The sequence below is a fragment of the Anopheles arabiensis genome, chromosome 2, assembly GCF_016920715.1.
Source record: "Anopheles arabiensis isolate DONGOLA chromosome 2, AaraD3, whole genome shotgun sequence".
NCBI classification, from domain to species: Eukaryota; Metazoa; Arthropoda; class Insecta; order Diptera; family Culicidae; genus Anopheles; species Anopheles arabiensis.
In genome coordinates this window covers 26,228,885-26,244,445 of record NC_053517.1, presented here as the reverse complement: position 1 = coordinate 26,244,445, position 15,561 = coordinate 26,228,885, and the positions used below count along the sequence as shown (strand labels likewise).

Here is a 15,561-nt window from a genome sequence, read left to right as displayed (position 1 = left end):
TATTTTTGAGCCGTTCGGATGTATCGTTAGGGCGCATTGGAATGCTTTTTTTGTTTTGTTCAGGTTTCCGCTTCATATTTTGCCTGCTCTCGCGTACATCGCGTGTCGGCACGCGGTTGAGCGCAGCAAAACGATCGGCAAAGGGATGAAGAAGATGTTACAAATGTATCTACACGCCGCTTCAGCAAAGGAAGATGTTTAAGCGATTGGCTAATAAACAGAAATGCATTCCACTGGGCGGCATTGTTCGCACGAGAATGGTGTTGTGTCTGCAGCTCATTTATCATTTGATGCATCCCCAGTGGCCACAACAACCATTTTCATTAGTATACAAACAAATTATGTATGAACGCATTTGCAAAACGATTGCAAAACAATGGCTGTATCCTTACTGAGCGTCATGTCAACAAATAAATATTACGTCTAGATGAATATGATAAAATAAAAGCCTAGCTTCACTCTCAAAAGTGTAACAGTTCCCACGCGTTTTATTTCGTAAGAAAAATAGGATCGCTTTCGCTTTCCGGTTCAAGTTCGCACTTTCCAGCGGCACGCACGTGCCGGAGTGCGAGATTTCTTTGACCGCCGGCACCCGCGTACCCGCGTATAAACAAAGCAAACTTTCGGGTCGGCAAACATAATAGCAAACCGCCCAAACCGCCATGTCGCAATTGGGAGCACCCACACAGCGAGGTGCGCTGCTGTTGATTATATAAAATTTCTCCCCCATTTGTACCGGTTTGTGGCGGAAAGTTGATGACCAGCACAACAAGCCGTAGAATGAGGTGAAAAACTCAACCCAAAAAAGGGGAAAAGCGGTAATGTTCGCTTACCCGGAGATGGCGTAATCGTGAACGAGCGCGCATGGCTCGCGAGTGTTTACAAACAGTGCAACTAGCGGTAGCTAGCAACAGCATTGGCCGGTGAAAGGGGCGATCTTTCCAGCGCACTCATTTCACACTTTGCCCCGGAATTAGTCGCACTCGCTAGGGTAATGAGCCGCTATGAGTGTTTTATTTTTATACTCCAAAAAGAAAAACGAAAACAAAAAAAGCTCGACCACGAATTGACTCATCAAAAGCCTCAACTCAACAACTCATGTGCGCGCGAGAGTGCTACACAAAGGCAACCAAATGGTGTGTTGGTAGCGCGGTGCATCGAAAACACGTGGACTTGGGAAGGGAGGGTAAAGATGTCTCGCCGCCGAGCTCGCTGTTTATCATAACAATAGGGATGAAAGTGTTGCGCGTGATGTGAAATGTGTGCAAATTAGGACGCCATTCACTGCGACCACAGGCGGCGAGTTATGGGGTCACAAAGAAAAAAATTAGCCGATGAGTGGCCACACCGAAAATGTGGGGAAAATGTAGAAAATGTGTGAAATAAACGGCTAGCGGTTACGAAACTGTGCCAAATAGCTAAGCAAAAACACTCACACATACAAGAAAAGGTATTGCTTTACTTTCGATTTTTAGGAAAAATAGTTTTAGACGACTTTGACTTAGCCCTGGTCCGAGTGACCCTCACTTTGGCACGTTTAGAACGCATTTTCAAGAACGCAAACTATTTCACACGTACTGCCCAAGGAGACTATGTCGGCCAGAGAGCATCCTTTTGTACTATTTTCACATACAATAACACACACCATTTCACACTCGACTTTTGCTCTCAGACAACTGTCACAACTTTGTTTTATTTTGTGATCTTGAACCACTTGAAGGCAGTTTGTTCCACAAGAGCGCTAATGTAGCGAAACACACTCTTCGGCCAAACGAGAGCGAAATTGCGCCCGAAGCCTGCCTTGCGCTTGCTGTCTTCATTAGCGTCCCAGTAATCAGCTAACGGACTACCCTAAAGGGCTCTAACGACGCAGTGCAAAGGAGTCTACAGTGCAAGAGAGCGATCGAACGGCACACCGGGGGGCGGGAAAAAAGGGAAAAGCGAGCTGATAGGGATTTGTTATTGCGTACACAAAGCGTTGCGAGCAGGCTGTGGACCGATCGATCGCCACACGATCGTGATACGCTCGCGAAGACGAAATCGTATGGCGCCTCCTTGGTTCAATTTCCCTAGGTTTTTTTCCCTCCCTCCTGCTAGAAGCGCCAACAAATGGTTCCTAGCCGCGTTGGCTGCAGCGGTAACAAAGAGCCGCCGAGATTCGTCTATCGGGGGCAATTTATCTAACGATTTATTGATTATAAATATTAAATTAACTACCGGTGAAGTGTGTACGGACGTTTAAGCCATTCATGTTGATGTGTTTTGTTTTCTTGTTTTTTTTTCATCTTTCTCTCTCTCTCCATTCTGCACACTGTCACTCTGTTGTTGTTGTTTTTCTGAGGGGAAATTATCCAAACGGCAAGCTGACAAACACTCACTTCACGATCGCGCAAGTGGATGTGCAAGTCCCTGTTGTAGGGTATCCCGTTTCCACAAGCACAATCATTACACCTAGCGAGTCTTGCGAGCCTTCCCTCCCTTGCTAGGTTGCACCTTTATTACCCAAACCCGCGAACGGTTTGCTTCAAATCGCGTAGGCGTGATCTTTCGAATGATTGATCGACGAAATGGGAAGTCGTTTGGGGGTACGGCTGTTCTTTTTCGCATTACGGACGTTTTCTTTTTTCTTTCACTTCACTGCCTATTGCTATAACACTAACCCAATCACCACCACAACCCTTTTGCTTGCAATGTTATGTATGGTAGTGCTGTAGTTTTTGTTTTACTACTATACCCCACGCGGGGCTGGGATCTGATTACGATAAAGAGAAATGGACCACAGGTTGGCAAGCAGCAAAAGATATTGGATTGTTTTAATGCGACCGATCAAATCACGCGGCCTGTGCAAGCCGGCTGTGTTTGTCTCTGCCGTTTGTGGCAGCTGCCGGGTTTACACCCGGTAATTTGGCCAGCCACGCTTTTAGCAAAAGGGCTCTGCAGAAGGACCAGTGGCTTTACAGAGTATGCGCTGTGGAATGTCATTTTTGAGTAACGTAACGAGCGGCGAAGATAATCGCGATCGAAGATCGCTGCTAGCGGGAAACAAAATATCGCACACAAACGGAATACAAAACCCGAAAAGAAAAACAACAACCGCTCGTCGTTACTCGTTCGGTTCGAACTGATTAGGGATTGAAAATGCGCGCGATATACGCCCCGATCAGTTGGACAGGACAGTTTTCCACGCCTAGCTAAACGACTGGAGGGAAACAAACGAAATGCAAAAAAAACTCCCCATCGCTTAATTCGAACAGCCGTATAAATCCGTCGCCGTCCCGTCTTGTCGAGGGCCGATCAGGTTTGCTCAGCTTGTGTGTTTTTTTGTTTGTTAACAGGGTTTGCGTTTTTACCCGTGTGCCATGTTTTACATTTCCAACATGCACCCAGGGATGCTGGCCCAGTGCGCAACGAGCAAATGCCGTGGGTTGACAACGGTGCGGATAAGAAAAGCTCGTTGCACTGGTAAATGCAACTGGACCCGAACACTCGATCCTACGACCACATGGGGAAGAGAAGCATCGTGCTGTGCGATGAAATTTATTATTTCTATTAAAAATGCTTCCCGACGCTTCCCCGGACAGCGGAAGGAGCGGAAACATTTTTTTTCTCCACCCTAAGCCGAGAGGGAAAAGGCTAATCGCGCTCGAACGCGGTTACAGTTTGTAGCAAAACTCATAACCTCGGCCGCAGCCAGAAACACACAATCACGCGCGGTATGGTCATGTGAAAAGTTGTCCTCGGTTCTCTTACGCTTTTGGGCCAGAAACGGACCCCTCCAATTGTCCACACACACACACTTTCTTCCGTGGTAGCGTGCGGCGGAAGGCAAAAGTGAATTACGTTCCGGTCGCAAATGTCTTCACATCCTCTGCCGATGACGGGGACAGATTCCGTTCTTTCGGTCGGACACACGAGACGAGATGTCTCACGAAGTTCAAAGGGTAACAGAGGCGAAGGGAACCAGCCAGCCAGGCAAGTTGCACGCTCGTAGATCCGAGCGGGTAGATTATGGGCCGGCTTTCGCAAATGGATGGAACGCCGTGCGCACTTGGGAGTTGTTTATAGTTGGAACTGACAGTTAGCGGAGAAAATAGCAACAAAAAAAGTAAACACACGGCGGACACAAAACGCCGCCGGAGCGTCTTATCAGAGCATTTGCAGCAGCACAATGAAATGTGTTTATTCGCACACAACGTACAAACAATCGTACGCGAAGGTGCCGCGGTGCGCGGATATGTTTCCTTGTTTAAATGGAAGGGCGGCGAGGGAAACACCCCGAGCAAAATATGGCACACCATTCTGTACAAACTAGTTAATGTTGCTGCATCCGGAAACGAAACCGTTGAATTGCAAATGGTTGGAGTTTTATATGCTTTAAGACAGGTTTTTGTTTCACTTGGAGTGTGAATTTTGGAGACGTACATTATTTCAATTCTTCATAACTGTTTTAGTGTTATTCTTGGATTTGACGTGTCTTGGCTACTTGCTACACTATCCCAAAGAGTGTAATTTCAGGTTTATCCGGATGCATTAACCACTGGTACGTGGAACATTAACTTTGAAATAGGGAAGTATAACCCCAAATGTTCCTTCCATTCACTTAACAAAGGCTATGCGACATTGTGCGGTGAGAATTTGTAACAAATCTGAATTTGTTGCTTCTCCCCCATACTGGGAGCACGGTGCAGCGATTGGAGATGCATTTTCTTTTACTTGCACCCTTCCAAAAAGCAGCAACAACAGAGGAAGAAAATGCATACCGTGCTTCCGGGGAACGGAAACTGGGTCAGCCTGAAAGCTCAGGTTCCATTCCCTTTTTCCATCTTGACCGAGTAGATTTACTAGATTTTCAAGCCGGAGAGAGACGTTTTACGAGCCAGGGAGTGCGTGCTACGGGTGGTAGCTTTTCTTGGGCGTGGCACGCAAATAAGGGGCTCCAACATACACACACACACCACCACCACCACCAGCTTCCAGATTGAACCGCACTCTCATTTCCATCAACTGGGTCACTCGGGCACCCAGTCCCGGCTGTCGCTGTGCAAGTAGGAAATAGTTCTCAAAGACTTTCCCCCGTCTCATCTGTGTTAAGAGGAAATCAAAACAAGCAGACAAAAATGTGTGATAAAACTTAATTGAAACATCTTGCTACCCGTCGTTTATTGGGGAGGAATCTCACGTGGATGTTTTGAAGATTTCACATCATCCTGCCTTATTTCGAGCCACGCTTTCGTAAGTTAGCTTTTCGTTAGGGGTTTCCGTCCATCAAAAGCTGACACATGCAAAGTGTGCCCTCACGCAAACTTCATACAATACTTATGGAAACGTGGCATAATCAAAACTTGAAACAAGCCTTAGCTGCGGGAGAAACCAAAAATAGCAAAAACGAGGCAAAAACTCGCCAATACTAAGTGGGATTTTTCGGTATCTTCACCAACAAAAACGCTCTGCCAGTACCTTTTCCCTCGCCTCATGTTACAGGAAACAGGAAAATTAACCGTAAAGATAATCGCACCGAGAATAGAGGAAGAAACACACGCACAGGAACCGATATTCGCGGCCCGCGGCTTAAACACAAGGCAAGTGAAATAACACGATAAGAGAAATAATCGTAAATTAACGTGCCAAGGAGCATGGGCTCTCGTCGCCCTCGGACAGGAACCGGCAATAGAGAAAAAAAAAACTTCACCCAAAAATTGGCACACACATCTACGCCTCGTACACGATTCGTTTTGCCAATACGGGAACCGGTAACCGAGGTAACGCAAACGAAAGTTCTTTGCCACGTTTTCGTGCCGATCGAGATCGCATCGAAATGCTTGTTTTAGCGCGAGACCAAGATCGATCTGCGTCCCAAAAAAGTAAAAGGCTTCCCAAATTTAAAATGGAGAGCGAGAGAGAGGGAAAAAAACGAACGAAAACGTTGCCCGCGATTAACAGTGATGAAAACGTTAAATGGTCAAAACCTTTTTTTGTTAATAGAGTCGAAAATTGAACCACTCGGCTGGTGGGCCGCCGTCAAAGCGTTGCGATTCGATCGACTAATGGTTATTCCCGTGCGGCGCTGTGTTGTTGTGTTGCTGTGTTACCCTCCCGAAAGCCTCGACACGTTTGTGTCTAATATGTTACCGCACATCGATCCGATCGTCCCGATGCTTAGCCCGCCGCCGGTTGCCCATGGAACCACCTGTGTGGGAATTGTATTTGACCAGTTTTCCATATAATTGCAGCACTTGCCGCGTGTGGCGTGCACTCCCAGCTTCGTTTTTTGGGGAGCTGAGCAAACAACAGCACATTAAACTATGACGAAATAGAAAATGAGCTTGTTTGGGAAGGTGTGCTGTTTTTTTCCTCTTTTTTTAACAATCCATCGGCAATCGACAATTAAACGCTTTGTAGCTTGGGTGTTGTTTCTCATGCACACACTCTGGGGGAAGAAAATACTACAGACCGTTTAGCGCAGCATGCAGCATAGCGCGAAATAATAGGGCCAGCGTCGAGTGTTGGAGAAGATTCACTTGGCCTTACCTCGCCAGCAGCCGGTTGAATAAGGTCAATTAATACTAGCTATTGCCACCTCTCAAATCACAGTTACGCTTGTACTGCCAAAGCTTGTTTGGGAAATGTAAAACAGAACATTAATTTTGCAATATTTTACAATAATTTCCACTCTACGACTCTAGCTTATAAAATCAGATCATGAAGTTGCAACAAATACTGCCCCTTATTGATGCCACGAAGGATTCTGTTCCCTTGTTACAGTACCCTTTTTCCATTCTCAATCCCCAAGCAGCAAATGTGCAAATGCTGTTACAATGCTAAAAGAATTGCGGACGACCAGCTGCTCATGTATACGACCATTAGACCGGCCCTACCCATCGTTTCTCATCGCTCGTGCTGCTAAATATAGAGGATCCTAATAAAACATGCGCACCATAAACCGCGTGAACCAATTAGATGATTCAGGCCGGACAGCAACGGCACTCGCGCGCCATAGATACAGTTGCAGTGCAACAGCACACACACCCCATTGCATCCTTCTGGTTTCAAGACTGCCCATCACTGTACGGCGGACGGACGCAAGCATTTTAGCACCAATGGCCGCACCATCCCGCTCGATAGTGTTGGCGTGGCGGGACCGCTGTGCCTTTATGTGCATGTGCACTACGCATGCGATCCATATTTTATTCAATAGACATAGCCATCGTCTCTTACCACTGCTCGTAATTTATAATTTATGGACTTTTACCCACCGCCCTGTGAGGGAGGGGTGCTCTTGTGGCGCGAAGAAAGCGTTCGAATTAGCTTTGTTCACTGCTCGTCGACTCGTTCAGGTGTGGTAAGGCTAACGGAGCAATTGTGGAGCTAAAGTAGAGTGCAGTGCGCGCAATACACACACACACCCACAAGTCTTGCCTGGGTCATTTCGCCCGTCGACAGGATCGTTCTACTTGTCGTCATCAGTGCGAGGCACTCCTTTGGTTTAATCAATAACAAAAATCGCTGTATCGCTCGCTTTCATTACCGTGTTGCATGTTTGGTTACTATAAATTAGCCTACAACCTCCGACGAGATTGTCTGCCTTCTCTGGTCCGGTCTTGGTGGGGTCTGATGGTACTAATTGAAAGCGCGTCTCCTCACTGTGAATCGGTCAGGCGGAAAATGCGGAATGCTAATGCTACCCTTCCCACAACGCTGCAACACAAGCCATTGATGCACCACTGATCCATCAACCTGCCGCATCCTAAACACGGCCGAAACATCAAACGATGCCGTTCGATGCGGGTACACGGTAACACGAACATCAACAAGCTTACAATCAGCTTGAAAAAAAAAACTTACAAGGCGATGGCCGCTGAAACCACTGAAACCCGCGCCAGTGCTTAATTAAATCGCTCATTGTCAAAACATTTAGAGAAGTGCAATTGAATAGAAAAGGCCAAAGAAGGAGCATGCGAGTAGGAGAGGAGGCATCCTCTCCAGGATCTGTTAACATCAAGCTCTAACAGAGGCGGATTACAGCATTTCTGTGTCGACTCGACTCGAGTTTAACCGTCAGCGTTGTAATGGCACAAGCGCTCGGATTGACAGCGAACGAGTGGTTCGTTTGATTGGGGTTTTATTTAATGGAGCGACGTAGAGGGCGATGGGAGAAACATTCATGACCTTTCGTTTGCTAGATCATCATGTCCCTATTCAAAGCAGTGTGTATGTGTGTGCGCGAGTGTGTCTAGACGAGGAGTTTGATCATCTGCATGACGGTGCTATTTTCTAGCGCTGGCTAGGAATTTCTTCCAACACCCAAGACACACCAAAGAAGTGGCAAAAAGGTATGCGAACCCAAACCGCAGACCAGATCAAATTTACGAGATCCTTGCACGTAGAACGGGTGTGAGTGAGAAATTAAAATTTTGGGACTATCGCCACGGGAAGATCACAACCCCCGAAGAATTGGGACCCAAACCGTTCGGATCGAGCGGGGACTCTAATCAAACGCACGCTGTGCGATGAACCGCGCCTCCCCACACCATAACATACTTTTGTTTGGATCCTTTTGGATCGCATATCATGGAGAGCAGGAGGAGAAGATCTAAAACAACCACAAACACACACACACAAACACTTTAAATCCTAAACATGCGCCCGAAAGCATGTTGGTACATTAATTTATTGGCTTCAGGCCGTTCGCTCACGCTGTTCGCAGCCTGTTGGGAGTTTGGGGATTTCCAGGTTTAATGCTTTCGGAGCGTTCCTATTCCAGCAGGATGCATTTTGTTCCGATTAAGGCTTGCTTTTCTGGTTTCTCTGAAAAGCGCCCAAAGTGGGAATGAATAGTGGCGGTGCGAGAATCAAGCGCCGTAAGATTTATACGCCATCTGATAAAGGCATTTCGTTTCGTTTCACCTTCGTTACTGTACAGGCGGATTGGGAATGAAATTTATGGACGGCAACTAGACCTTACCCACGAAAGAAAAAAAAACCCAAACAAAACAAAACATAAAACAAAGCAAGCATTCCCAAGCGGGTCCAATCCCTCGGCAGCTGCGTAAGATTAAGCGAATCATTTGTTTAACGCTGTTAGAAGGGCTGCTGCGAGCGAGCGTTGCACGTTATCAAACGAAACTGATCACATCCACCGAACCGAGACCGAGGATCAGATTGGAATTGGAGATGTTTTAATTCAAGTGCACAAATCATAAAGCGAGGGGGAATTATTAATGTAACAGAGCGTAGCGCTGCCATCTAGAACATATGTTCGTTTCGTTTTCCCCATCTGGGTTAGTTTTTTTTACGCAAGCACCGTAATAAATCTTCGCATCGCTTATGTGTGCTACAAATTAGGCGCGGTATTCTTGAGGTTTCCGCAAGAAGTACGCCGCCCAAAGATTCCTAAACTACGCCCTCACACGCTCTTCCACTGCTAACCGGGATTAGCGGTAAAACATTCCCGGATCTATATCCATTTCCATCAAATCTCGGCGCGCGATAACGCGCGCGCGATTGAGTGATTTACAGAATGGTTAGCATTTTTCGGAGAAGGGAGACTAAGCCCTCACAATGGATTTTACCACTAACAGGCATTAAACTCGAACGATTTTATTACGTTTTTTTGTTGCAGAAAAAGGGGAAATCGAAAAAAATCGATCAAAACACTTACCATACTTCTTCTCGAACGCTCGAGCGAGTGCTGATTGAGTTTTGCCGGTAGCGACCGGGCCCGGGTTCGCAATCAGTTTGCACCAATCTTCGCGCAAGCAGCCGGTGCTGCACTCACTCGCCCCGGTAACAAAGTAGTAAGCGGTCGTCCCTTCGCTGACGGCTGGCCGGATAATGGAAATCCGCTAATCAACGTGCAAAAGCAACCATTCGGCCGGGCGTAATGTAAGCGCACCGATCGGCCGAGATCAGCCCCCGCTTTTGCGATGCTGGCCCGGGACGGGCGTGATGATAATGATTTAAAAGCAGCCCCAGATCGGGTGCGCGAGATTAAAGCTGGGTCCGTCGCGATGCCGCTGATGGGAAGAAATGGCAGCTGAATGCTGATGCTGCGCCCCCGGTTTTGTTGCAGATATTAACGCCGCTTCCCTTTCAGGCTGGTATCGTTCTGACGTCCTTCCGTAGGTTACACACACACACACACTGCACACACAGACAAACACATACATACACGATCCGTTCGTTCTCACACGCGATTGCTCGGCACTTTGGCACGGCCCCGTTGCACTCACTCACTGACTCACAATAATGACAGGCCGGGTGGTAGTGATCGCTTCTGAATGCATCGCCCGCGATGACGATAACGACGATGCGGGGCGATCCATTTAAATTGATCGAAGATGCACTGCACTGTGAACGTATTTCACTGTGAAAGGTAAGAAAGTGGAAATAGAAAATGAAGGAAATGTGTATACAAATATACAACAGAAAAAAACAGGATTGGAATACACTCGTCACAATGTGTGATGCACAGGTTGATTAGTCAACTATTATCACTTGGCTGAGGTGGTAGAGCTTCCACCAAACGATGATGATCACACGGACACGGTTGGAGACGCGTGGGGATGGAAATCTCAAAATTACACTTTATCGTTAGCACTTTATCATGTGACAGCGGGATGGTAATTATCATTAATCTTGCAGCATCCCGTAGAAGTACGCGCCTAGTGAGCTCGTTAGCGTTGGCGTTGAAAAAGCAGAGCAAGCCCAGCCAGGTTGTGTAGGCCGCAAACAGCTAACGAGATTCTAGCATAGAAAAAAGGCCGCTAAACGCCACACTTTTGCACACGCTGGACAATGAATTCTGAAGAATTTCGCGTATAATTCCGTTGCATCATCATGCCACCGTCGCGCCCAACGATAACACACGGTGTTCTTGCTCCACCGAAGGCTGATTCCGTGTGTCCAGCCGCAGTGAGGTGAACGGTATCTCGATGCCCCCTAAAACAAAAATCAGGACCAATCTGAAACGAAAGCAGTAGAGGGGAAAAATAAGTTAATATATTAAAGTAGCATAAACCAGTGCCGACGAACGGCAAGCGTGTAAAGTGATGCATAGTTATAGGTTACGGTGGCAGATAATTTGCCGCATTATGTAGCGTGCAACTACAGCATACTAGACACCCCACACGGTACTGCACAGAGATGCAGTGGGATGCATGGGGCAAAATGGACATGTTAAGGACTTTTCTTTGCATCTAATTGAACAAAAATATTCATTATTTGATTCTGTTGCTTGGTAAATTGATGCTTTGATGCTTCATTTGATAAATGATACTAACTTTTGGCGATAGATTGATGGTAAGAACTATGGTTGATCATACTTCTTCATTTGTCCATGAGAATAACTCATACAGAATTTGTTTTTCACCGCTCAAACGTTAGTTAACGCATATGTGGTTTGTATAATTAGGTTGCGGTCATTTTAAACATTCTATTCCGATACGAAAACATTTTATCTGTCGACCGTTGGATACAGTACAACACTACAGCTTTATAAAAATTCGTCGGACATTGGTAATTTTGCTTTAATTTCCAATATTTTAGAAGTTCGGATTAGGAAACTAAAATACTTGTTTTTCACGAAAATCTTGAAATATACTGGATTTTATCCTGATTTCGATCCATTAGTTCCTTCAACTTTGCTTTAAACATTCGCCGATTTTCCCTTCCATGGTCATTTTGCCCCAACTACCCTTAACAGATACCATATATTCTGCGTAAAGCGTGAACTAAAACTATCGCTACACAGATCTGCCGCCGGTGTGCGTCCCGGCATCACGGGCAATGCTTCACTGTCGCCACCACCGTCATATACCTCGGGCCAAGATCCAACCCCAGCCCCCAGGATGGTGGAAACAGTGTGTAGCGAATGGGAATAAAATGATTTCCCATTTTTATTGCAGTCCAACCGGGTCGGCCGGTACTTGAGCGCCATCGCGCACCATAGTGTTGCTGCCTGCTGCTGGGGGGATGCAGATAAGAGACCCAATAATTAAGTCATATGTTAGCCGCCGAAACCGAACCGCAAGGCACTGGTTTGCACGACCAGCGGTGCAAGCCTATGCGTGCAGCCCCCAAACAACGACGACGACGATGCCCATCAATCAGTGCATCAGCGATGGTTGTAAATTTTACCTACCCTTCCCCACACGCTCTCCCCACCTATGTTGCACAGGTGCACTTTGACACTCGGAATCCGCATACGCCCGCCCCAGCTTGGTGGTGGAGCAGCAGCAGTGGAAACTCCCGGGCGATACCCAACATTCTTCTCTCGTCGCTGTCTTTCGCGAATTAAATTGGCTATTTGGAGCAACATGTTATTGTTGTTCGTGCACCGAATTGCATCGTGGTGCGGAGAGAGCAGAGAAGGAGCTGCTGACAACGACATCGTGGTGGAATTTTGCCTGCCACCGTGCTACGGATGAAGTTTTTAAGGTCCGGCGCAACTGGAATGAAACGGCCACTCCTAATGGGAGGCGCTCGTGGTTTTGATTCTAGACTTGCAGCGGCATGTATACATTGGAGGGGAAAGGGGCAGGCTGTCTCGTATGCTTCGCAAAGCATAACGAGGGAGAGAGAGACATTGCAGACGCGGACACGACACCGTGGTCGTCGTCCAAACTGTGGTCGTAAAAGTGCACAGCCAACCGGGTTGTGGCGTTAAAGCGATGCAGCCGGGATAATCAGCTCCAAACTGGTAGCAAAACAGTCGTCGGTCCACGCCGGAATGCAACAGCATAAAATGCATTTTATTGCTTGCAAATAAAACATCCAATATGCTCGGACATCAAACAATGCCGTTAATTAGGCGTGTTGAGTGTTCTTCTTTTTTGTATGTGGAGACTTTGGAGTGGAAAAATCATATAAAATCCAATCAGAAATTTTACTTCATTTTGATCAAGTTGTAGAAATAATTTATTTTTTCCCTTCTTTTTCACCCACTGTGCCGCTGAAAAGGTTAGTTTATCAGTTCTCGACCCGGTGATCTGGGCAAACGGTCGAGCATGTTCTAGGTTCATGCCCAGAAGAAGCAGGCTGGAACACACGACATACACACACACACACATATACGAACGACGCTCGGCTGGGTGTACTGCTTCAGGTCCGGTTAGCCTCCATCTCCACGATCTCACCACGGTGGAAGTGATCAGAATGTGTATGTTTTGCATTGGCAAACCCACAGCCAGCCTACGCTCACCTGCCCAGCAGCTGCCCCGGCCAGCAGACACAATCGTGTGCGCAGGGCAAGTGCAACACACCCGGTCCCAAACCTGCCAGAGAACCAATCCGTAAAGGGCTGCCAGAGGAAGGATACAATAACAAAAAATCACTCCATTCCACCAGCTTTTCGATTCTGTTTTCCCACTCCACACCGCTTCTGGCGGGCGGGTGGACGGTTTTGCATTGATCATCCGAAAATCCCGGACACCCCGGCCACACGATTTCAATGGCATACGCTTGCCTGGGTGAAGGGTGCATTGAACATGCGCCCAACAATTCGTTACCGTGGCGGTGGCTGCAACCTTTTCCGATCTACCCGCGTGGCGTTCCGACAAGCCCGCGCGATCAGGATATCAGGGTATGGGGCAATAAATTATGGTGAGCTTTTGAGCGGAGAAGCTTTTTCCATAAGCAGTGTGTGTGTGTGTGTCTGTTGTACAGGAATGCACCTGTACGGTCGAAGCTGGAGTAGCAAGTCGAACCTACATTTTGCCATGCATTTTGGCACAATATGCATCTTATCAGCAGCGCATCTCAGCAGAGAAGGTGCCGCGGTTTATCGAGGGCATTGCAAATAAGTTTCCAATTTTGCGACACAACCTTTGCCAATCCAGCTAATCGCGGAAAAGAGGGAGAAAAAAGACATGCAGAGAGTACATCAAAGGGTCCAACGTTGCGGTGACCTATTGACATTCAAACCGATCACGTACGTAACGGAATACGTCGCCAGTGTGTATCAAAGTCGCCTTCAAAGGAAGCAGAAAATGCCACTTCCCGAGCGGCTCGCTGTGTGCAGCAAAGGAAATGTGACACCTTCGTGCCATCGCAATTGGCGGCCGCCAAGTGTTAATCCTATTTTGCGGCAAGGGTACAGCACCGATGGTTGCCTTCCCTTCCCTACAAAATCGAGGAATGCTGGCAGTGGACGGATGTCCCTGTTTGCCTGTACGTTTTGCGGGTCGTTTGCCAGAGGAAGTGAAGGTCCTGGGCGAAACTAGATCCGCTTGTGGTTTTTGGCGACCGATACGAGCAGCGTCACAACCAATTGGCGCAGTTTCCGTCCCAGTAGCGGCGTTCGGTTGTCCGTGGCGGTATGCGAACGACGCGCAAAAGCTGTGCACCCTTAGAAGTCGTAGAAGTGATGGAGAGTACTTGAAATTCCTTTCGAGCAGCTTTAAACCTCTGTCTCTCTTTCCCAGTGTATACTGTTGCTAGCACGGATGTTAAATTTGGCGGGGGGCCCATAAACGGACAAGTATAATTACACACTGGTACAGTACATCATCGCTTGTTGCACACAACACAACATGCTGCTAATTATGTTCTACCATTTATCATACTTAATTTCTGCCGGCGGTATGGCAAGATATCCTACCTGCACATACACGTGAGCGTGAACGCTTACTTAAAAGGTCAGGGCGATCGGACACACGAGAGGCAGTCGATGGTAGAATTTACTAAAATCAAAAAACTGTACACCAACAAAGAGAAAACAGAAAACCCACCCAAAGGAATAGAAAACTAGGGGGTGGGACGAGGGCACTGTTTTCCGCTCTCCTGCTCCATCCACCCACTTTAGCGGTATAAAACGGAGCTTTGGTGAAAAAATTGATTTCAGTTGGCAATTTTCCTACATAAATTACATCCATAAATCATGCACCGCCATCATGGAAACGCCACCCATTCGCCTGGTGCAGAAGTTGTTGAAGTCGCGCGTACGCCCCGCGTTCCATCGGGTGGGCTGCCGGTTTCGCTGGTGGACCCACACAAACACACACGTTGAATACCAAATGGAAAGCAATGAAGGGACATCCAGGGGTAGAATTTTTCCAGGCAATAAAAATTACCATTACCATAGATCACTGTGGGACGGCCCCCCTAAGATCACTAAGCCCTGCGAAGATGGTGTCATCCCCCTGGAATTGTCGGTGTGTGTGTGTGTGTGTGTATGTGGCGCACACATCCCAGAAAACTGGGAAGACACACATTAGTGGTTTGTTGCTAAAATCAAGACCACGTTGTACAGTTGTGACACACACACACACACGTGTAGAGGTCTCTCGCTTCGCTCACGTTCCAGTGGATTGGTGGCGGTAGCGGGTTTCGGTTCGCGGTTCGCCGACGGATCGAGTTCCACGACCCCTCCAGGGAAGGATCCGGTTGCAGCAGACTCCCATCCGACCACGCCGAAGACGTCTACGACGACGACGACGACGTCAGGGGCGAAAGAATCCGGAATCTGTATCTGGTGATAGCGTAATGAACACCTACACACGATCGAGTTGAAGGATCCGTTTCGCTCCGTCCGCAAACGAGAAAGCGGGAAGCAAAGCAGGCAAC

At 47.5% G+C, this 15,561-nt stretch overlaps 1 protein-coding gene across 2 annotated transcripts in view; it reads right to left on the bottom strand.

Moving 5' to 3' along the window:
• LOC120902830 (cadherin-99C) overlaps positions 1–15,561 on the bottom strand; it is a 147,221-nt gene that overhangs the window by 102,521 nt on the left and 29,139 nt on the right. For both annotated transcript variants that reach the window (XM_040311869.1, XM_040311875.1), the window contains exon 2: positions 9,659–10,363. In XM_040311869.1, the coding sequence (XP_040167803.1) occupies positions 9,659–9,661 (3 nt within the window). In that variant the 5' untranslated portion in view covers positions 9,662–10,363. The remainder of the gene's footprint in view (positions 1–9,658; positions 10,364–15,561) is intronic.